The sequence below is a fragment of the Silurus aristotelis genome (genome assembly GCF_946808225.1).
Source record: "Silurus aristotelis genome assembly, chromosome: 10".
NCBI classification, from domain to species: Eukaryota; Metazoa; Chordata; class Actinopteri; order Siluriformes; family Siluridae; genus Silurus; species Silurus aristotelis.
This window is the reverse complement of record NC_139583.1, coordinates 24,446,891-24,470,159: the sequence shown is the minus strand read 5'-3', so window position 1 is coordinate 24,470,159 and position 23,269 is coordinate 24,446,891. Positions and strand designations below refer to the sequence as shown.

Genomic DNA, 23,269 nt, shown 5'->3' with positions numbered 1-23,269 from the left:
TACACTTGTATGCTTTCTTTCTGCACGAGTTAGAGAAGGACTACTTGCTCTTTATACAAAGGCTCAGCGCCAGGTGGCGCAGTTCAGCGTTCAAAACAATGCCTTAAACTCAACCGAGGGCCACGATCTCTTTAGAAGGCACTGTTGATCTTTTTGATCGTCTCCGAAAAGTGTTTTATAAGATGTAAATGTGTGGTAGTTTGTCTCAAACTCGTTGTACTTGTTTAGTTTCGAAAGCAGGCGGACAGTAAAAAACATCATACACACACCTGTCTTTGGGCGACCTCGATAAACCCACTTCCTCCTCACCCACATCCTTTAGCCAGTAGAAGCATTTTATTGGTGTAAGGCAGTGAGTGCTGCTCATCAAAACAACGTTAGTTTTGTTTAGGAAAGACATAACGAGCAAAGCTACCTGTTAGGCTCGATTTCACTTGTACAGCCATGAAAAAAATGATCTACAATAAATATAAGAACTTCAACAGTCATTTTTATGCCTCTATTACAAAATGCATGATCTTCAGCGTCAAAATAATATTCCCATTCACACGTGCAAGGCAGACTAAACATTTAAAAGGGGTGTTTTTATATCCAGATTTGTTTATTTTGCTGCAAAAAAAATGCAGTAATAATACGAGCAAAAATATTCCATATAACAATATGTACCGTTTCCTTATCCAGTTAACTTGATTATTAAATCCAGATTGAATATTGTATACAGACATATTTAAGGTTTCAGGGGGCGTGGTTAAGAGTTGAGAGGAAGACATGGGCGTGTCGTATGATAATTAGTGGCCCCGCCCCCGTCTTTGGGCGACTATCTGCCTGAACTTGAACACTGACGGGCAGAAGGCTGCGACCGTGACCACAGCCGGCGGAGGCAAATAACCGACTGTGTGTGTGTATTCGTTTGTTTGTCAGATAGTTTTGTATTTGTTTTATGACACCGATTAAAGTGTTCAGTCATTCCGGAATCCGTATTGGTCTTTAACACGGACTGAAAGCCGGGGATTTGCGCACAAAAAAAAGAAGAAAAACAAAAAAAAAAGAATGTCCAGGCGCAAACTTGGAAGCCGACCGCAACACCTGAACGTGATTCAAGGTAAGCCTGGAAAACTTGGGCTACATCTCGAACCCACACACACACACCGCATGTTCCTAAATCGCCACCAGTGCTAGACACGTGTACGATGAAAAAGCCTGGAGACTACAGTTGTAAACATTGTGGCACAGATGACAAGCTTTTTTTGTTGTTGTTTTTTTTCATATCATACATCGGGCTATGATGCGTTTTTTTCCTTAACGATCAATAATAGAAACAAACCAGATAGTCTCCAAGCTGTGATTCCTCCAGGCTTGATTATCACTAGTGTTAAACAGGGATGGTTTGTGATTTATGACACATATGACAAGTGTCAGAAACTTGACCTGACAATTTTAACCCCTTTAACTGGTTTTGGAGATTGTTCAAATCAATCTGCCTATTTATATTACTAGTTTTTCTGATTATTATTGTAGATCATTTTGCAGCTTGTTCAGTTCTCGTCCATTGGAGACACCAGACACGCCGCTTCCAACACTTTACTTCCTTATTGCATCCTCCCTACCTTTTATTATTTACTCTCTCTCTCTCTCTCTCTCTCTCTCTCTCTCTCTCTCTCTCTCTCTCTCCCCCCCTCCCTCCCTCCCTCTCTCTCTCTCTCTCTCTCTCTCTGTGTGTCCAGCACTTTTCATTCGAACTACTATTGCATTTCATTATTTGTAGAGACTCCTAGAAGTTGCGCTTTTTGACCGTTTATTATTTATTTGATTTCAGGAAAATGACAAGGAAAATGTTTTAAAGTGTTGATTAAAAAAAAATCAATCAGTGGTCGAGTTTTAAACAAGTTCCGTCATATTTTCTCCTCCACAAAAATAATAGAGGTTCAACGTTGCCAGATTGTATCCACAAAATAAACGTTAAAAAAAAAAAAAAAAAAAAAGCAACTCCGGCGCCACTTCAAAACAGCCGACATGGTAACTCTGTGTAGTTGTATCTACATGTTCCGGATTCTAGTGTGAGAATAAAAACCCGAAGGAGAATTAAATCCGATCTGGCAACCTTGCGCGCCTTTACCTGACCGCAGGACGGTGCAGCCGCGCCTTGTGCGCAAAAGCAGCAGCAGCAGAAACAGGAAAGGTGACATTTCTGGGTAACCACGAGTGCAGTCCTGCCCATCCTCAGAGTGTTGTCTATGCCTGCAGCGGGCACCAGGCAGGGGCATCGTGGTACACCAAGAGGCACTAGAGGCAGGACCTTTGCTTGAATGTCACCTGCACAAACCACCTCTCCATCAATCCCAGAGATTAGAGATGTTCCTCTTACTGGGGGAAAAAAAGTTATTTTTAGATGGTTGTAAACACATTGACTACAGTCGCTCATGTCTCAAGAGTGTTCTAGGCTGAGGTTTATTTATGAACATTATTTCAATTCGATTTCTTGCTCATCACCACAGGTGCCATTAGTTTTAAAGCACACTGCAAAATCAGTTACCCGTCAGTCTTGCGAGGTGCTTTCCGTGCTCTATAACGTTCCTCCAGTTTCTGGTGTTTGTTGTAGTCTTAACTACACAGTCAAGATCTACTTAATTCTTTTAACACTTTGGCTCTTGTGACAGATTAACAGTGCTCCTGTATAGCAATAAAAGCCACTTCAGTAAACACATAGAGCTTGTGAGAACAAGATGCGACTCAAGCGTTTGTTGTGTGTAAAGTGTCAACGAGTTAAAGCGGTTGGCAAGTGTCGTCGCTGTGTGCAGTAGCTGAGTGAGAGTGTTTCCTGTCTGAAAGCAGGCCGAGTGGCAGAGACACAGGAAGTGGCCAGCATCTGCTGACCAGACAGTGTCCGACTGAGGGTGCCGGATAAGCACGCTCCACAGGCCTGCAGAGAAGCGAAAGTAACACTTCGCTAGAGAACCTGACACAAACCAACAAGTTCAGAACTATGTGAAAGAAGGGTTCGGCTGCAAAGGGTTAGGCAGGTGGCATACACGTGACTGTTACCACAGTAACGTTTCCTAACTTGACTGTGTAGGCTTCTGTAGGCTAAACATGTACATACTGTCTTTTGAAAATCTATTAGATCTATTCTATAGAGTCTGTATTAATCGCTTGGTTGCTTGACCATGTCTCTTAGAGATTTGTATCTCTTTCAGTGCACTTAAAGCAGCCAACAATAGAATATGATCAATATAGACTTGCTTTGACATATGATTAGAGAGTGATCCAGTATTGTGCTAATCTTGATTGAAGCACCGGTTTAGGTGAGGCTGTTGTCTGAACTTCTCGACACTGTCCATCATTGAGGTGTGCTTTCTTTTCTGGACCTGACATTCACAAAAGCCTTGCCTCATTTACTGTCAATGAAGCCATGCCTCTTTTACTTGGAATGATGGACATTAAAGCCACACCTCCTTTACTCGAATTAAAGCTTATTTCATGCATTCTGGGAACCTCAGACTGGGTCTTTTTTTTTTTTTTTAAGAAACATCCTTTCATGTTGGGGGTATTCCAGGCACTTCATAAGTCACAGAAATGTACCTGTGCATGTATATGATCACAGCACTCGTTTTCAAGAAGTATTGTGAATCAGAAAACCCCCGAAACACTTTTGTTAAATGTATGGATATTTACATTTTTGCTTTGCTTTGTGAAATATTTCTTTACATATTCTTTATATAATATGTGAGATATTCAGCCAACAGAGAAACCTGGATTGCATACCATTGGATATCAACTATTAACTTCTTAAGTTCTGTTCTGTTTTGCCATATTAAAGCATGTATTTGTGAGTCATGATGATTGGTGGTAGCAGTGCCAAAGAATTTAAGGGGTAACTTTTTTTACTGCTGTAGGAATAAAGGAGTTCAGATTCAGTCTATGATTCTGGTATTACCAGCCATCAGGTTTTAAGCTGAGTCACTAATAAGGTAGTATGTAAGATTCGTAAGAAAAACAATTTTCCCCATAACCTGTGTCTGAGCCTGTGATCTTCTTTGTCTTTTTTTTTTATTTTAAATGTAAAAAAATTTTTAGATGCTCTGGAGCCCAGCGTGACTCAGACCTCACAGTGCTTTCCTGCTCACGTAACTGGAAGCAGTGATCTACTGACATGCGGTCAGTGTGGCCAGGCCTTCCCTCTGGCTCACATCATCACTTTCATCCAGCACAAGCAGGGAGGATGTAGCAGCACCAGGGCAGGTCCGCTGGAACGCACACCTCAGTCTCCAGCCAATCACACGTTCCGGCATGGCCCTGCCGTGCAGCTGGAAACAGGCTACATGGAGCTGAAGAGGACAACAGGCAGGCGTTGGGAGGAAGAGCCAGGTGTGAAGGCGGAGCCTAACCGAGCAGGTGAGTTCTGGGTGTTAATTAATGTCAATCTTTTTATTGTCCCTGCCATTTAACGAACTTGCCCCAGTCCGTCTCATTAGGTCACCGTTGCTGCGCGCTGAGGCCTCTGTGAGTTAGAGACGCTGACGCTAATTGTATGTAGGGGATTGGCAGTGTGATTACACGCACTATTGCATAAACACACATGCGCATTTGTATACACCCGGGGGGGTACGGGGGAAGAGGCGCACACCTGAGCATCTCCTTGGCTCGGTCTCTCAGGTGAAATGTCCAGGTAAACAGAGTGTAGCCAGGCCATGCAGCAGCACAAGTCCCAAAGTAGTGTATATACACACACACACACACTTAGCACTTATAGGAGCGGTTTGGTGATAAAAATCTAATTTACACAACGCATTCTTAATTTAGCCAAAGCAAGTTCTTCAGTTACAGGGTTCTTTTAAATAACAGCAAATGGCTGTCTAACCCCATATATCCATGTCCAAGTCATTGCATCTATACAGTTATGATTTCAGTTTTCAGATAGAACCATTGCAGTGTTCATCTATATTGCAAGGATTTTTTCCTTTTTTTTTTCGAACCGTGTGTTATTCTACAGCAATCTGTTTGACATAACCAAAGAAATGGATAGAACGCTGGCTGTGTCCCATTTGGGTTTTCTCGGGGTTCTCCGGTTTCCACTCGGGTCCGTAAAAACATGCTGTATGTGGATCGGCTGCTCTCAGTGTTCCCCCAGGAGCGAACGAGCATGTGATTGTGTGTATGCAAGCAGCTAAAAAAACGAACTGATAAATAAATGAATAAAAGAATAATTGGAAGGGAACATAACAGTAAACTTCGGACATGTCCTGGCTGTTCAACTGCATCTGAACATTTAAACAATAGTGTATACCCCTTTTGAGAAACTTTTTATTTTGTTGATACTTTGGAAAAGGTGATTAGTTTGAAGGTTTTTGGAAAAATCTTATTTAGTTTTATTTGTAGAACTAAACCTAGCTTTTACCACGAACAAAGCCATAGAAGCTGGCATGGCGTTAAGAAAACGAAAAGTAAAAAAAGAAAAAAAGGGACATTGTCGCAATTAGATCAATGTCTTTTAAAAGAAAATGTTTTTGCAGCTTTAATCAACCTGGTTAATACAAATCTGTCAATCCTAGAACAACTGAAGGGTCTGAATTTGCATACTGTGCATCATTTTTGCGAACCTAGATGTTGGCCAACTTGTTTTGAGCCTTCCAGCATTAGAGATTCTTTTAAAAGGCTTGAGCTTTGCAGTCCAATCTCAGTGGTTGGTAAAATGAGTCTATCTTTAGTCCCTGGTTTGAAGGTTTTTCACTGTTTTCTTTAATACCTGAATGACACTAATGTTTTAAGGTATATCTTAAATAGTTCCTGTCCGCTCATTTAGCTGCCGAGCTCAATGCTAAAAACAACAAATAAAAAAGAAGTCAGGGTGTTAAGATTATATTGTCCCCTGTACTAGGTGCATGCGGTTTGTCATGCTCTACAGTAATCTGGTTGGGACACTAGCATGCACAGGTGCAACTGTTGTTCTTTATTTGTCCGTCTAGTGAACTGTGACTGTGATCTTCCTGTGACTTCACTCACAGCCCGACTGCAGCAACCCAAATCAAGCTCTGCTGCTTCCCCTTGCTAAGCTAAGCTAACATGGCAGTTTATTAAAGGTGACAAGTGTTCGCCGAGGGACTCAGTGGTTATGTCTGATCATTATCTGGAGTGCACGCACACATGCACACTGACGCGCACATGTTTGCACTTCCTTCCTTTGTGTAGAGCTCAAGGGACAGACGGTGCTGCCTCTGTCTGTCCATGTCTCTCCGGGTTCAATCCTTCTTCTTTTCATGTGTATGTTTCTGAAGAAAGATGTCAAGGGCGAGTTCAGAAGATTGGGTTCGTATCATGAAGTATCAAGTGGCGATCGGCGAGATGGAGTGCGAGCGAGCGAGCGGATGAACGAGGGACAGTAGTGCGATGTGTTCTTTCACTCTGACTCATCCTGTGAAAATTCAGTTACGCCACAACAGTTAGGTGTCCCTCTGCCAAGTGCATTTGTGTGATTTTAGTACACGTCTTGGCCTGTGTGCGCGCGCGCGCGTGTGTGTTTGTAAAAGTAACTGGCGCCATGTGATGGATCATTCAAACAATACATTGATACCCTATCGCCTCCGTTCTCCTTCGGTTCTTGCGCTCTCATTATTCTTCCCCTCTCTCTCTCTCTCTCTCTCTCGCTGCATCTCTCTTTCTCTCTCAATCTCTCTCCCGCCTTCTCTTTTCTTCCTCCATTCCCGAGGGAGAGAAGATTCCGCCTGCTGCTCGTTAGAGCTCCCAGCCAATCTGCATTTTTAATTAGCAGTTATTGCTTCTGCTTAATATGCAAGTGCTACCCTGGGCCAAATGGGAATCCTTACAAAAAGAGCGAAGGAGAGGGAGAAAAAAAAAAAAACGGGGCGAGAGAGAGAGAGAGAGAGAGAGAGAGAGAGAGAGAGAGAGAGATGGGTTGGGTATTGTGTTTCACTCCAGGACCTCGAGACAAAAGCCCCCCCTACACCCCTCCCCTGTCTCCCCCACCCAAGGGAGAGATTTGGAGGCAGAAGGGGACTCACACAGAGGGTTTCAAGGTGCAATCGTTGAAGTGATGTTTTTTTTTTCTGGGTTGCTTAATGTCATGTAGGGTTTTCTCTCTTTGTTCTTAAGTCAAACTTATTTTTCACTCATTTTTTTTCTTCTTCTTCCACCACTCCTTTTAACCTCCTTCCCTAAGGCTCAAAGGCATGTCTTCTCCTCTAAGCTCTCTCCTCTCTAGGCCTAGAGCCTTAGACAGAGGGCAGAGGCAGAGACACTTTTTAATCTTCTCACCCCTCAAAACCCCTCCCAATAAAATACAGAAGGATTTTGACTTGAGGAGACATGAAAGAGGCTTATACCATTCAGCCCTGAGCCCTTTGGCAGTCACAAAAAAATTAAATGCATTCTTTTTTTTTTTTCCCTTCAATTTTCGGGATCCTGTTTCCCGATTTTGATTTATGCAGAGCGGCCCCATTTTATCGAGCAGGCTGACTCAGGGTTCATTTGCATAAAGCCTTCGTTTCGCCTCGTTCCGCTAATTAGCAATTTGCTGTTTAATTGGTGAGTGGCTCTCAGAAAAAAGAGACAAAGCTCACCACATATTTTGAGATATCCTCAGACTGCTTTTATGCCAGCTTCAGTCTTTGTCCTTCCTTTCACTCTTGTGACACTCTCCTGTGGGCACACCTAGCAGCCTTGACCCTGGCAAGGTTACTGACGTTTTGTTTAAGTGTGATCTCTCTGCTTCTGTCGACAACCTAGAGTCAACGCTGTGCACCCGATTTATATTTGCGCTGTTTTTATTTGCCATCGTCGCATTGATAAAGACTTTCTGTTGCTCACATGAACACTTCCATTTCTTTTAACTCTGGCTGGAGCATGCCCTACTTTTCACATTTGCCGTTAAACCTGTTTCTGCCCTGCACAAACGAAATGACATTACATTCTGTGAGTTATGGGTGGCTTCTTCTGACGTCCTTTCATTTTCAAGCTGCAAACTGTCTCGCACATTATCACAATGCATTCCCACAAATTACCTTAGGCAGAGAGGGATGTCATTTTCTTACTGGACTAGTCATGCCTGTTCTGGTGGCCCCTGTTTTGCATTTTAATTTTATTTCATTTCTACCTGTATGCCAGGGTTGCAGTGGAAATTTGAATTTGTGCTTTTATAATTTAAAGAACTTGTACTGGTGAATGTTTAACACACTCCAAAAACATAAAGTAGCCTCTATGTTTTCATAAGAAAGCTCCTGGCGTGAGAGAGCTGACAAAGCAACACAAGCACTTGTATCCACCCTGATCAAGAAATTCTCAAGTTAATATAGGCAATATATACAAATTAGAAATGTTCCCAACCCTCTACCTCCTTTCTAAATGACCTCTATTTGCATGCTCAAATTCGATTGGCTTGAGGATTTTATGACAGAATACCACAATTCTAACTTTAATTCTAACTAGTGGTGGTAGTCATCCAATCGTGCCATTGACCTGAATCTTTTGATTCTGTTCACCAAAAAGGTTTGTTGACATTTGTTCAGCGATTCGTTCAGTTACTCTTGCAACAGTGCAGGCTAGTTTGGAGAGAGTGATTTATGAATGAGGATCCAAATGCACATGTTGCCATTTTTTACACATTGTACTGTGGATTTTGCAGGGAAAATGCAACACTTAAAGCTTGTCACAATCTCATTTTTTAAATGCACTTTTCCACCCATATTCTCTTCTAAAGGTGAACTGAACAAACATTAGACATTAGGGTTATTCCGTTCACTAATGACAGTTAGCAGTTCATTTATTTTGGTTACAAATAGTTTCCTTTAATTTGTTCTGAACCACATGGTCCAGCTGCACAGAATTTGTACCCATCTTGTACAGATTTAACAAGAAAAGTTTACAAGAGATTTGCCGCACAATTGTGTAAAAAAAAAAAAAAAAAACTGTCAGTAAATGGAAGTGAATGAGAGATTAATTCATGAACGTAACACCAGTAGCAGTGATGATTTTAGACTCTGACCAATGTGCCACTTGTGTAACCATAAACACATTTTATAGTGTAGGGTGACCTTAAAACCAATTCTAGTCGAATAATCTCCATGTAATTTCTGTTGCAGATGAGCCATCCAGTTTTACCTGCCTGTTGTGTGAGTGTGTGTTGCCTAGTGCATGGGCACTTCTCCAACATGCCCAATATACACACTCACTGAATCTCTACCAAGCCAAGGCCAATTACCCCCAAAAGCCCAAACCAGCAGCCATGATGGACCCACGCCACCTCGGTGCCACACTGGCCTCGGCTTTCCACTCTTCCTCATCCTTGAAACGTTTACCCCGCTCCCATCAGCCCCAGAGTCATGTCCCCCTGTCAGGAGGCCGGGATATTCAGAGCCTGAACTTTTCACTGTGTCTTCAGCGGCTTGCAGAGGTTAGTGTTGGGAATGGAGGAGTTGTGCCCTCACCATCTCCTTCTCCACCCGCTGCTTCTCCTTTTCCTCATTCTACACCTCCATTGTTAGGCGCCTTCTCCTGTGAGGTCTGTGGTCAGAATTTCCAGTCCTTGCGCAGCCTTTCTGCTCATCGTCGCACACATGCGACTGAAAAGCCTTACCATTGTGCTGTGTGCCAGCTATCCTTTGCCCAAAGTGGGGAGCTAGCTCGACACATGAGAAGCCACCGCAAAGCTCCAGAAAGCTCATCAAAAGTGTCAGAAAACACATTAAGAATGCCAAATCTCGCTGCTGCCACAGCAAATGAGGATCGAAAAGTCCCAAGCAGGTTTTCTCAGCAGGGCTATGGTGATAATGGGCATCAGGAAGGTGACTCTGCAAGTACAGGTTTGATCCTGTTGGCATCTCAGCCAGGAGGAGCCAACCGCAGTTTGCAACGGTACTATCCACTTCAGACTGAGGTCGAGGAGGAGGCACAGGGTGAGCCACAACACCCATCACCCTATGGCAGCCCTTCAGAGGGCTCACTGGACAGTGGAGAGACTGGCGAGAGTGGTATCGCCAGTGGCAACTGCACTCCGAAAAGGCCTGAGCGTGACAACGAGAGAGAGGGCGAGATTGAGGCAGAGGTAGAAGGCGTAGATGTGGTGCAGGACTGGCATAAGGACAATGAGAGACGCCAGTCTGCTGGCCGCAAGAAAAGGGAAGAGGCATGTGAATTTTGCGGTAAACGTTTCCGCAACAGTAGCAACTTGACTGTGCATCGGAGAAGCCACACGGGCGAACGTCCATATCGTTGTGGTTTGTGCAGTTATGCCTGTGCACAGAGCAGCAAGCTGACACGCCACATGAAGACCCATGGTACTCGTGGCACCCGTGCCCCCTTCCAGTGCCAGCTCTGCTCGGTGCCCTTTACAGTCTATGCCACACTGGAGAAGCACCTAAAGAAGACACATGGTATTAGCCATGCCACAGTCGGAACCTACAGCCAAAACACCCTTTCTGTAGGCTCTCCACTCCACTCATACACCAATCTTGCCATTAAAATGGAGGACGAGCACTCTGAAGGCCCAGTCCAACCCGGCACAGAGGCTCTGGACATGTCTAAATCTCTCAAAGAAGAGCAGTCTGAGATGGTTGTCAGCACTGACGCCGCTCCCTCACCCACTCCTGAAGATGAGAACCATAAAGTCGAGTTGAGTCCAAGCACTGCATAAACGTCGAGGAATCCATCAGGGATCCTACTGACCATAGCCAGCACACCAGACTCTTCGAGAATTCTACAGAGCCCCTGGTCAATACATATATAATAACAATAACAATAACTGCGGCATTAACACCATCTTTTGGTGAATAGGAGCCACATTCTGGGGTACGTAGTTGATCAGCGGACCAAGATCAAATCACAATCAAGTGCCTATCTGTAGACAACTGTGACCATTCCTGTAAGGACTAGGTGTGATATCTAAAATCTTTTGAACTCAGTGAGTGACTTGACTTTGACTGTCCAGTCTGGCCAGGACTATAGAGGCAAAATTGTCTTTCTGGCCCAGAAGAAGAACGGTGAATCAGCCAAGAGCATCAATAACCAAGAAAAATCAACATTGTCTGTTCATGATTCTTAGAGGTTGGTCAATTCTGATTGTTACAAGAAAATACAGACTCAATTTTAGTCAAATCTAATTGACTTGGAAAGTGGGACTTTTGTAATGCTCTCCTTTCCAGTAATTTTTTTTGTGAGTATAATACTGGCATTTTTGTTCGGTTCAAGTAAAAAAATCCTATTAAACTTGGAAACCGTCTTAAGCTGTGTCCTGAACACTGGACTTAAATTTTGGAATACTGTTTCTAATCAGCACAGTTTGGGGATGTGGCAATGAGCATCAACAATCATAACACAGATTTTCTGCGTTCCTACTCTTAAACATGCATGGCACTGTCTTGGGGATCTTTTGGAAAATTTATTTGAAGTCAGCGCTTACAGTCTGTGCATCGTAACCGATTTATCTCGAATCCTCTAGCTGCTCTTCTATGCATAAAGCTTAATTTTTGTAATAAAAAAGGAAACGGGTGTCTGTATACGTTGTTTTTTTTTTTTTTTTTCTGTCTGTATTGCTGTTTACAGATTGACATTCTGTTTACAGGTTGTGTTTGTTTAACTGCATGCTATAAGAGTTAAGCTGTCTTTTTTGCCCTGTGTCTTTGCGTGGGTGCTGCATGTTGTGTAAGTGAGCAAATGAAAAGCTTTTCTTCAGAGGAAAGACTGGGTGGGGAACAGCACTGACCTGTTGTCTGGTGAACCTGCCGTAAGAGCACTTGTGTGCGCATATGTGTATGTGTGTGTTTGTAAATATACATATGCCAGTGTCTTTATTGTATGTAAGCAATGTTTATTAGTTTCATTTCTATCATTATTGATTCCTGTAATTGATCAGGGAACTGTTTGACTGTTTTCTTTTAAATAAAAAAATATATATACAGTTCTGACTATTTGAATATAGACAAATGTGAAAGGCCGCTGGGCACAACAGTGTCCAACACTTCAGGGAATGACATGCTGTACATAGAGAGCTTCACCCTCCCTAATGAGAATAATCCATTTTGTTGTCTGGTTTAGCTGTTTTAATTTCAGTTATATCTGTTTTCTATGTGATATTTTTTTTTCCACCCAGCATTCCATGGGAAGCACATGCCTTTGCTGTAAAGCAGCCATAATTTTGTTATTCTGTGCCTGTGCAGGTGAATATTAAAAGACTGATGCAAAGTCAAACGTGTGTATGTGTGTGTATGTGTGGGCGCACACACAAGCTTCTGCATTGGAATGGAACATGCCACTACTTGTTTGAGAATACATCAAGAATTCATCCATGTTTGGACTGGAGAGTTGCTCTTCTCCTGGCTTAGCTCCTTCTGAAATGTGCTCAGACTAAAAGGTCATTCAGAAAGGCTACACCTGTATTTGTGTCAGTGTTCTGTTAAGCTCACTTTTTTCCACCAATAATGCACACTGGGTTGTGAGCAGAGGTAGCATAAAATTGTTAGGCTCATTATAAATTATACTAATTATAAAGTACTTGAAGTAAACTTGTGCCTACATTCACTCTATTTGGTATGCCTACATCACAGACGTCAGTAACAAATTATAGGGTGTATCAGTAGGAGCAGATTTATATATATATACAGTATTTGCATATACACTGAGGGGATATACAACCCCAATTCCAGTTTAAAATGTAAATAAAAACAGAATGCAATGATTTGCGAATCTTATAAATCCATATTCTATTCACAATAAAACAAATTGTTGTTTAAAACCATTGTTTAAACTGTAAATGAATATATACCATTTAAGGAAAAAAATATTTTGAATTTGATGGCTGTATCAGGTCTTAAAAAATTTGGGACAGGGCCATGTCTATTTGGAACGTGAATTTTGTCCCATACTGTCATGTGTCTGATACAGAATTCTAGCTTCTCAACAGTGCAGGGTGTCCTTTGTTGTATTTTTCATTTCATGATGTGGCAAATGTTTTTAAATGGTGAAAGGTCAGGCAGGCAAGTTCAGCACCTGGACTCCTCTACTGCAAAGTCATTCTATTGTGAGAGATGCAGTATGCAATCAGCATTGTCTTGCTCAAATACACAAAGCCTTCCCTAAAACAGACATTTTCTCGATGGAAACATTTGTTGCCCTAAAACTTAAATGCCATTCAGCGTTAATGGAGCCTGATTGAAGCTGCTTTTCAACATACCACCAGAGATGAGGCTTTTTGAACTGAGCACTGAAAACAAGCCAGATAGTCCCTCTCCTCTTTAGTACAGAGGAGGTGGTGTGTAAGGTTTCCAAAAAGAAATTAAAATTCAGATTGGTCTGACCACAGAACAATTTTCCACTTTGCCTCAGTACATTTAAAATGATTCTTCTTTGCATGATAGATATTTAACCTGCATTTGTGGGTGACATGGCAAACTGTGTATACAGAGAGTGATTTCTGGAGGTGTTAATGAGCCCATGCAGTGATTTGCATTACAGAATAATGACTGTATTAAAAGAGGGGCTGAAGATCACAGGCATCCAATATTGAATTTCACCCTTGTCTATTGAACACAGAGAAAATTGTTCTGAAATTGATGAAGCTCTTTAATACCCAATGTTCTTACTGACCTGTTGACAAATTACCCTAATTAGTTGTGAAATGTTTTTCCAAATGTTTAATTTTAATAGCACCTGCTTTTTTTCAGACTTTTGTTGCCCTGTCCCAGACTTCTTGAGACATGTTGTGGCCATCAAATTCGAAATCACCCTTTTTCCCCTAAAATGATACTTTCCTCAGTTTAAACATTTTAAATGTTTGTTATATTATGAATAAAATGTGTTTTTAAGAAATTTGCATTGCATATTTTACACAGCATCCCAACCTTTTGCATTCAGGGTGGTATATACTCCAACAGGTGTTTTTGCTATTTAATATATTTACAGTGCAATATCTACCAAAGATATACATTACTGCTTAACATTCTAAACGAAATAATATTTCATATACATTTATGAGCATAAAATATATATAAAAATTGGTTGAAAATAAAACCAAATTCAGACTGATATTCAGCATTATTCATTCAGCAGATAGTCACCATTATTAAACTAAAGCTATAGAGCCATACCAAAGACCTTAGACAATAGACAACCTTGTAAATAGAATAGAATAGAATAGAATAGAATAGAATAGAATAGAATAGAATAGAATAGAATAGCCTTTATTTGTCACATATACTGTACATTGCAGCAAGGTGAAATTCAAGTTTTTTTAAAACATGGGTTCGGAGTGCAGGGTCTGCCATGATACAGCATTCCTGAAGAAGAAAGGGTTAAGGGCATTGCTCAAGGGCCCAAGAGTGGCAGCAAGCTTCCAATCAGTAACCCAGCGCCTTAACCACTGAGCAAGCACTCCCTACAATACATAGCATATGTAATAAAATGTTTCTAGAGAAACAAGATGTTTCAGACAAACGTCCCTCAGCTCAGCAAGCAAAGTTATTCTGCAGCTGTAGCGTACTGTACACACACTCAATGTATCCACCTTCAAACTTTCAGATTGTCTCTCACATAGATTATTTTAATTGTTTTTCCTCCTAAAAACGATTCAGACCCTTTCAATATTGCTAAAGCACAACTGGCAGTAATTACAGTCTTTTTGATTCTGATGCTCTAAACTTGGCACACCTGCAGGTCCTCTTTGCAGGACCCTCCACACCTCCACAAAATATTCAACTGGGTTAAAGCAAAGCTCTGTCTAGACCACTCAAGGATCTTCACAAACAATTCATGAAGCCTCTCCTGCCTTGTCCTCCTTGTGTGTTTCAACCATATAACTTTGGACCTATGTTTAGCTCACCTTTTTCTACAAATTTGACTGTGTTATGATCTATTTATGTAACACTAACCACTCAGACCAAAGAGTTCAAACACACACATTATGTGCTACATTAGAAATGTAGTTAAGAGAAGATAATACCTCATAAACGTCCCTTAGTTTATATATATACTATTACAATACCTTAGTTCCAATTTTAAATTAGTCCTACGTAAGTAAAAGTGGATTTGTATATTCAGATCACTCTACAGTGATCAGAATGATCATCTGGTTCTTCCTGGCCACTTTATTAAACAAACCAAACCCAGCGTGTGTTAATTGTCCTCTAGGGCTTCATCGGTGTCAGTCTGCAACCACAACACCAGTTTTTTTGTTGTTGTTTTGTTTGGTGGACTGTTCTTTGACCCAGCAGTAACTATGAATGCCAACAGTGCTCCTGCAAAAGACACACTAACATGTCTGCTAAAAAAAAGATGCACCATGAAATTAGAAAAGAAAATAATCTTGGTAGTGTTTGTCCTGCAATTGTCCCTTTCCACTGGTAGACAGAGTAGAAATGGGCTACACAGTGACCTGCTGAATGAAACTGAGAGAAAAAGAGAGATTAATTTTCAAATTTTAACTTTTACAATCCACAATCCAACTGATCTTTAAAATGTTCAGAGAATAGAATGAGATGTGCTCGATGGCAGAAAAAAAAGTATTAATTCATTTAGAGGTCAAGATGGGAGGTTACTGTGGTGTGACCAAACCAGAATCCCAGCATTGTGGGAAAGGATGTCTGGACAGGGTGCTGGTGCGAGTTACAATAATGGCCGTCTCCTTTGTAATGGGACAAAACCACCATGACAGCATCTTCAAACCAAACCCCCCACATCCTAACCCACCCCACCCTGTTTCCATCTAATGATAGTGCTGCTCTATGATCCCTATAGCTCATTAACAAGCAGGCTTTTTAATGAGCTTTCAGCCTGGACTGGGGGAGGCTGAGTAGCAGGGACCATATGTAGCTCTCACCCCGATGCCCAATTATCACTGCGTCAGAAGAGCTACAGAGGGGGAGGCGTTGGGCAAGCACCAAACCGTGTCATTTATACCTCTCCAGTTTAGCCAAATTCCTTTCACTGGTTCTCTTCAGGGGAGGGAGAATAACAGGTGAGCATCCTGGGACCTGCACCACTCTTACTTCCCCATCAACACCCTCCATCCCCATGCACACACACACACACACACACACACACACACACACACACACACACACACACACACACTAATACAGTTCGTTGAAAGCCGCACAGTTCATACAACACCATTTGGTGACCACACAGACCTAATTACATAATGTAATGTGAGAATGTGAAAATGGAGATAGCCCCTGGTGGGGCTTCCAAACCTTCCCAGGTGCCCTTTGTCTCTGGCTGAGCGGCATCTCAACGCCATTACTGACTACAGAGCTCAGCAAAGCTGAGACTGGCCAGTCTCACTTTAACTAATCTGAAGACCGCACCTCTCAGCCCTGAGCTGCCCTGACTAACCTACAGGTGCATACGTGCGTGCGTGTGTGCGTGTGTGTGTGTGTGTGTGTGTGTGTGAGTGTGTGTGTTTGTGGACTTTGAGCAACATGCCTGCGAGTGACTACACAGTCCACAGGCCTTTGTTTGATCCGTCGGGTGAGGCCTCCGCAGGTGTACAGGTCACATTAACACACACACACTGTTGTCGTCTGAATGTCAAGAGAATGTCTGGAAGCAGTGCTGTTTGAACAACTTGATGCTATTTAGTCTGGTTTTCTGACTTGAAATTATCCCAAGCTTAGGACAAAAGCATCATTTCCTAAATCAGCAGGCCAAAAAGTATTCAAGATTCTTATTTTAAAGACCATATTTATATATTTGATTATATACAGAGCCTGTTAAAAGTTTTGTCAAAAAGGTTTTTTAGAGAGTTTTTGTTTATATACTACTTATATTATGTAACAGTTAAGTATTAAGTATGTCATTTATATGAAATGTAGATTTACTATGACAAAACTAGATAGACTTTATAGACAAATCTATAAATGTAGAGATGTTTTTTTTTTAATTTTTCAAACATTCACCTGAAATACTTTGCCGTGCCTCTTGTAAAACCTTTTAAATGTGTTCTTTATTAGTTGGACTTTTCTTACTGGCCTTGTAATCCAGTTCATCATATATCATAGTTTAATAGTATTTAGGTGCATTAACTGGGCAGAAAATTCCCCTTATTGACACTCCAGCTGACTGTTTGCTCTCTAAATAACACTTACAGAGCTTGCACGCATGCTTATGGTTATTGTCTTTTTTTCGGTGAAGTAGATTCCAATTAGACAGAATTACATGATGTTGAAGTATGGAATGGTGGCCTAATGTGACAGTTGAATAAAATAGATTCCATATAAACAAAAGGAACATGCGTCTTTCAAAAACAACAAAAGACTAAAACTTAGTAGTGTATATACATATTTAAACTTAATATTTAAAAACATATTTTTCAGACAATAAAATATCCCTTGAAATTCTACCAATTGTTTTGTATAACATACACGTTATATTAGCATACATATTGTAAAGGGAATGAAAAATTTGATGAGAGAATTTATACTCTGATACTCTGATCTACTCTGTAGTAGATTTATATAATGCTTAAATTTAAAAACAAATACAGCCACATTACAAAAAGAAAGTCTTAGCAAGTGAAAGGATTTTGAATATATCTAGTATTTTCTTTTATAAGACTCATGAATTGAGTATGTATGATTCTAAAACATTTTTTATACATTTTTATTAATATTATGTTTAGAAATTTCTAATAGTTTACATTTTTTTAATGGTCTAGAAACAGATTTAATGTGTAAATCTACTTAATTTTTATTCTGTAATAAAAAATTATATATACATTGGGCACAGTTCAATATATTTTCACTTTTTCTGTTCAGTCCTTTGTTTTCAGTTAAGTAAAAACAAGGGCACAGGTCAACAAGTCAGCTGGCTTGAGGTCATAATGCTTAACAAACTTCAAAGATTGACTCATTAATTTACCTACATGTAAATATGTTCAGCACAGACAATAAGAACTACACATTTAACAATGTTGTGAAATGTAAAAAGAAAAAAACATGTATGATAAAGCTTATTTATTTGTTAATCTTTCGTAACAGCTTTATCCTAGTTGGGTCATTGTGGATCCAAGTGGCTCTGCCAAATTTAGCATGAGTTCACAACAAATTATTATAATCGATAAAGTCATTTATTGTTGCTTATAATGTGTAATTCAATCCAACGACACAGAAGAGAAAGTTTCTTCATGGCATCTTGTTCATTTCTTGCTTGATTTCTGTATACTTTTGTTAGATGTGTGTTATGAGTAAACATAAAGTGAACTAAATCACAAATCAAGGTTGAGCCATTAGCAAAATAGCTCTATAGTTTTAAACAGGATTTTTATTAATGAGTGCAATTTCACTTAATATTGTTATAAAGACCATATCTTTTGGCAATTGCATAAGTTTTACATACAGTATAAATTATTTTCCCTTACAAATAGATATTATACTCTTAAGATTCCACATAACAACAGATGGCCTATAGGCTGTATACCTATATGGTATATATACGCAGCACGGTGTATACTAGGTGATTATCATGGTTCATCTGTGCCCACATTGGCAATTTGGATACAAATAATAATTCTTTCTGTAATTAAACTATAGCTTACCTACTGCTGCTGAGCTCAACTTACTCTAACCATTTCGATAACAAATATCGCACACAATGACATGGAGGTTCCATCAAATCAGTATTTGTGTGTAATTAAGGGTTCGAAATTATTAAGTTACAAGAAAGCTTGCGCTCAGATCTGCATGCACAGCACTTTCTGGGGACTCGACAAATGTGACGGATGATCTTTAACGAGCTTTCAGAGATGAAATGCACACTCCGATTTATGTGGTTACATTATAAAAAAAAAGAAAGAAATTAACCATTCCTAATTGCCAAAAGAAGCTTGGATGTTCGTTGTTTGTTTTGTCGTCCCTCTTTGTTCTCCTGTGACAGAGGCTGAAGAAGGTGCAATAGACGAGAAGAAACACTGGAAAGAGGACGAAGAAAATGTTAAAGTGCTAAACCACAGAACGGTTCTTTAATGCTTTTTTTATTTATTTTTTATTTTTTTATCCTTCATCCCAAAACCTGAAATCCCACCCTGGTTCTTTACCCGGACCACAGAGGGAAATCTGAAGCCTAAAATTACCCCCCTTCTCCCCACGGGAGGAAAACACAAAGGTCCAGCTGCCTTACACTGGACTACACATAGACAACTATGCCACAGAGGTGTAGAGATGAAGGCAGATCTGGGTTTATACAATGATTCATTCTTACCACAGATGACAGGGCGATGTGGGTTAAACCTGTTGTGGCTTGCACTCCAAGATGCATGCATTCCTAGGGGGCTGTGCATGGTGTGGTCAAACCCTACGCCGCTTTGTGGAGATCTCCATGAGGACCTTGTAACTGAAAATTCACTAGATCTTAGATTTGAAACTGTAGCTATACCACAAAAGAGGCACAATCCCGGAGATTTGTGATTAACAACCGATCGATGTTTTGGGACCATGACATGTTTGCATATTCATGAACTTCTCCAAGTCCTTGACACACATCCTGCTTCCCTGCCGACACCAACTTGTTTTCTCACCAACTAAAAATCATGATTTCGCTAGTTATTCGTGCTGCCAGATATATCGCTGCAAAGGTGAGAACAAGCATTTGCACCTCCACAAAACTGCCACAGATATAAAAAAAAACAACTGGAGCCAGCACCGAACACATACCCGAAATTGATAAAAATGTCTAAATGAAACCCTCACACCTTTACACACTCGCCACGCACCTTGGCTTGAGGTGTTACTCCTTTACAACTGCAACAAAAAAGAACTGTTATCCTGCAGAGAGGACATGACAAAAACAACAAAATATGTTCGCACAGCATATGGTGCCCTCCAAATCTATCATCACACACACACACACACACACACACACACACACACACACACACACACACACATAACTCACTTGAGGTTCCCAGCAATGGATGGACAGACTGGTTCAACTGGCCTTGTCTCAATACAGAGCAGGCAGACCGCAGTTATGCCCACATGCCATGACCTGCCCTATAGCACTAACCGGCACTGGTGAGTTATAGCTCTCCACGTTGCAGGAAGGAAGTGTTTTTTTTTCAGCAGGGGGCCTCTCTTATGTGGGACAACAGAACTGGATAAACTGGCATTAAAGCTTGTTCGGCTGTCACACTACCATAACCTTGTGGTAGTTTTTTTTTTTATTTATACTCATATTAATTACTACTACTATGATCACAACGCAATCAACACTCCTTTTTTTTTTCACCTTTTACTTATCTTTGAATCAACTTACTACTTATATATATAATCTAGGACCAACTCTTCTGTCAGGAACATAAAAGGTATTTTCAGATGCTGACATCAGATATGAGGTCACGAACAGCTTCTTTGAACCTCCAACTATGCAAATGTCCAACTATTTATTTTCTTCATGCTTTGGTGAATTCTATACATTTTCGTCACACCTTGACTTCTATTATGCATTGTATAGTGGTGTTCAGAATGTGTTTTTTTTTTTTTAACATGGATACATTTACTGATCAATTTAATGGCCTTCAAATCCTGCACTTTCCTACCTCAGTGATGTACTTAGACCACATTCTGCTTCGGCTTCTGCTTCTGGGTCTATAAGATTCAGTCATTCCTAAAACCTGACTAAGACTGAAGAGTTACAGTGCCTTTACAATCACTACCCCAAGGATTTGTAATAACTTAAAGCTTTTACATTATAACTTTTTTGCTTTTTTTAATCAATACATATTTTTGGTTATATAAAGTATATACATATGACTTGTTATATAAGCTGTACAGCACTTTGGTTTAAACATACATACTTACAAACGCTACCTACATACTTAAATACCCCCTGAACAATAAACTACTTTATATGCCCAAACCATCAGACCCATATAAGCTTTTGAACATCCTAATCAAAATTACGTCCCTCATTACTTTTCCAAAAACCTCCACTTTTCTGGTAAGACTTTCTAAAAGATTTTTAGAGCATGGCTTTGGAGATTTACTCCTTCATCCTCAAGAGTATTTGAGAGGTCAGGCATTGATGGCAGGCGAGGAAGCCTGAGGTGTTCCAGTTCATCCCAAAGGTGTTCACTGGGGTTGAGGTCAGGGCTCTGTGCAGGCAACTTCATGTCCTCATGGCGCTGACTTTCTGCACACGGTGGAACAGTTTTAGGCCAAATGCAGTGAAAAGAAATTATAATTATAATAAAAAGACATTTTTATAAAAGTGTGTGCTTTGAAACTTCTTTTGCAACGGTTTGGGAACGTGCATATGTAGGTGTGATGGTCAGGCCTCCACAAACTTTCAGGGTATGTACTGTATGTCTTTCAAGAATCTTGCGCTTATGACAGGGTCATAACATAACACAGCTGTTAACATTAGTATAGTAGTGAAAACATTAAGAACATCCAGAGCTGACGTATTTCATATTAATACTGTAGCAATATCAAAGATAAATGTAATAATAAGTGTATAATGAGGAGAGTATTGTGATCTAACATATACCAATTATACTATCATAGTAAAATCAGGGTAGAATGCAAGAAAACAATGATGAATGTTCATAAGGGGGACATATCACTCATATTGTATTTGTGAACATCAACAGGTGTAGCATGTGACAACGCATCGTATGAGCGTTTCTGAATCTGACAGTTCTTCCGCCTGCATTGTAAAAAGTGCCATATAATGTGTTATGAATTCATGAATGGATTTTTATTTTTGTACATTTAATTACCACAATTATTATTATGAACCGTATAATATAATCAGTTTAACAGTTGAAACCACTATGACTCTGACCGACTTTTGCAAGTTTTCGCTAAGTTAAAGTCTAAACCATGCAGTGAAAGTCTAAACTGTGCATTTTCAAGGACAAACAGTGCGATATAAGTCCATAGAAACGGTGTGGAAAAACCTAGCAACACCACCTCAAGTTGTCTGGACTTATTTACTTAATAATAATTAAAATAGCAGAGATATTTCCCCATTCCTTTCTGCGTGCAAGTGAAATAGCAAGGAACAAAGAGGTTCGAAGGAAAAAGGAGTGTGATGTGATGGTCGAACAAGCAAGACCAGTAGGTTTCCATTTAGTATTTGACCTCCATTCACCTTTAACTGGCCTGGGAACATGCAGGTGCTAATTGATGCTGGTGTGATTGGCCCCAGCAAAAGGGTCATTAGGTCATTGTGGTAGTGGAGTCCTGAAGGAGTGTCAGGGGTGGTTCAACGACCTTTGTCGTCCTGCTGCACAATTCCCTTAGTAATCCCTTAATTCAAAAAACCAAACAGAGATAATAGAGAGAACAATAATAGAGTTCAATTGGGACGATTAGAAGCGTTTAGATCTGTCTCCCAATTACACAAGTGTGTCCTTGAAGATTTAAACTGCCAGGACAAACTCTCGTCAATCAATCCAATTAATTACATTCAATTAACCGTGGTCGGGCTTGAAGACCTATCATTGTCCCCTAAGTATCTGACACAGAGTCTAGTCATTCAGTTAAATAATTTAGCTCCACACTGTGCAGGCTTTGACTTTAGGAAGTCTCTAAGGGATTTTGGTTGTTTGGTTGGTGAGTGTTTTCTTCTTGATCTTAGCTCGCGTCTGTATTTTTACTTAAATATATTCTGTATTTTAATCAACAATTAAGAAATATTACATATTTTATTTTCACAAACGATTTTACCGTACAGTGGACGGGATGATGCCGATTGTAACTGTGTGCTGCCATCTAGTTGTGAAATTGGGTCATAATCCGTCCAGTGCAGAAGTGCTAGTGCAAGGTCTTGGACATCTGCTCGGAAGGGTTAAATCCCAACACTGATAAGATGTCTGTTATTGCTGGGCCCTTCAGCAAGGCCCTTAATCTTTAACTAATGAGTTGTATAAATGAGATAATTTAGAAAAAAGTTTTTTGGAAATGTTTGTTTTGTTGCTAGAGCTTTTGTAACAAAACCTTCTGCATTTAAAGTAAATATGATCCAAATTTTTTTTATGTGTGTGTATATATATATATATATATATATATATATATATATATATATATATATATATATATATATATATATACTGCTCATTTACAGTTTCTGTGCAGCAACAGAAACAGTAACAGTAAGTAACAATAAGTCTTGGGTATTTTGAATATTTCTGTTCAATCAGTCAAAATAATAGCTATTAATAGACTACTACTACTATAATCAAAATAAAAGGGAAAGTTTATAGGACTGTGGTGAGACCTGCGATGTTGTATGGATTAGAGACAGTGGCATTGAGTAAAAGACAGGAGGT

The 23,269-nt window shown here is 40.1% G+C and overlaps 1 protein-coding gene and 1 long non-coding RNA gene across 2 annotated transcripts; one reads left to right on the top strand and one right to left on the bottom strand.

Moving 5' to 3' along the window:
* Positions 1 to 798: 798 nt before the first annotated feature.
* On the top strand, positions 799 to 12,195 carry znf296 (zinc finger protein 296). The gene is made up of 3 exons (XM_083552988.1): positions 799 to 1,102; positions 4,075 to 4,392; positions 9,093 to 12,195. Exons 1-3 carry the CDS (start codon positions 1,051 to 1,053, stop codon positions 10,640 to 10,642), a joined length of 1,920 nt encoding a protein of 639 aa, XP_083409114.1. The 5' UTR covers positions 799 to 1,050; the 3' UTR covers positions 10,643 to 12,195.
* Positions 922 to 5,458, bottom strand: LOC310732581. Its single transcript, XR_014535515.1, has 2 exons — positions 1,728 to 5,458; positions 922 to 1,676 (listed from the first exon to the last, which is right to left on the bottom strand). It is a non-coding gene; the product is annotated as an uncharacterized lncRNA (long non-coding RNA).
* Positions 12,196 to 23,269: the final 11,074 nt, after the last annotated feature.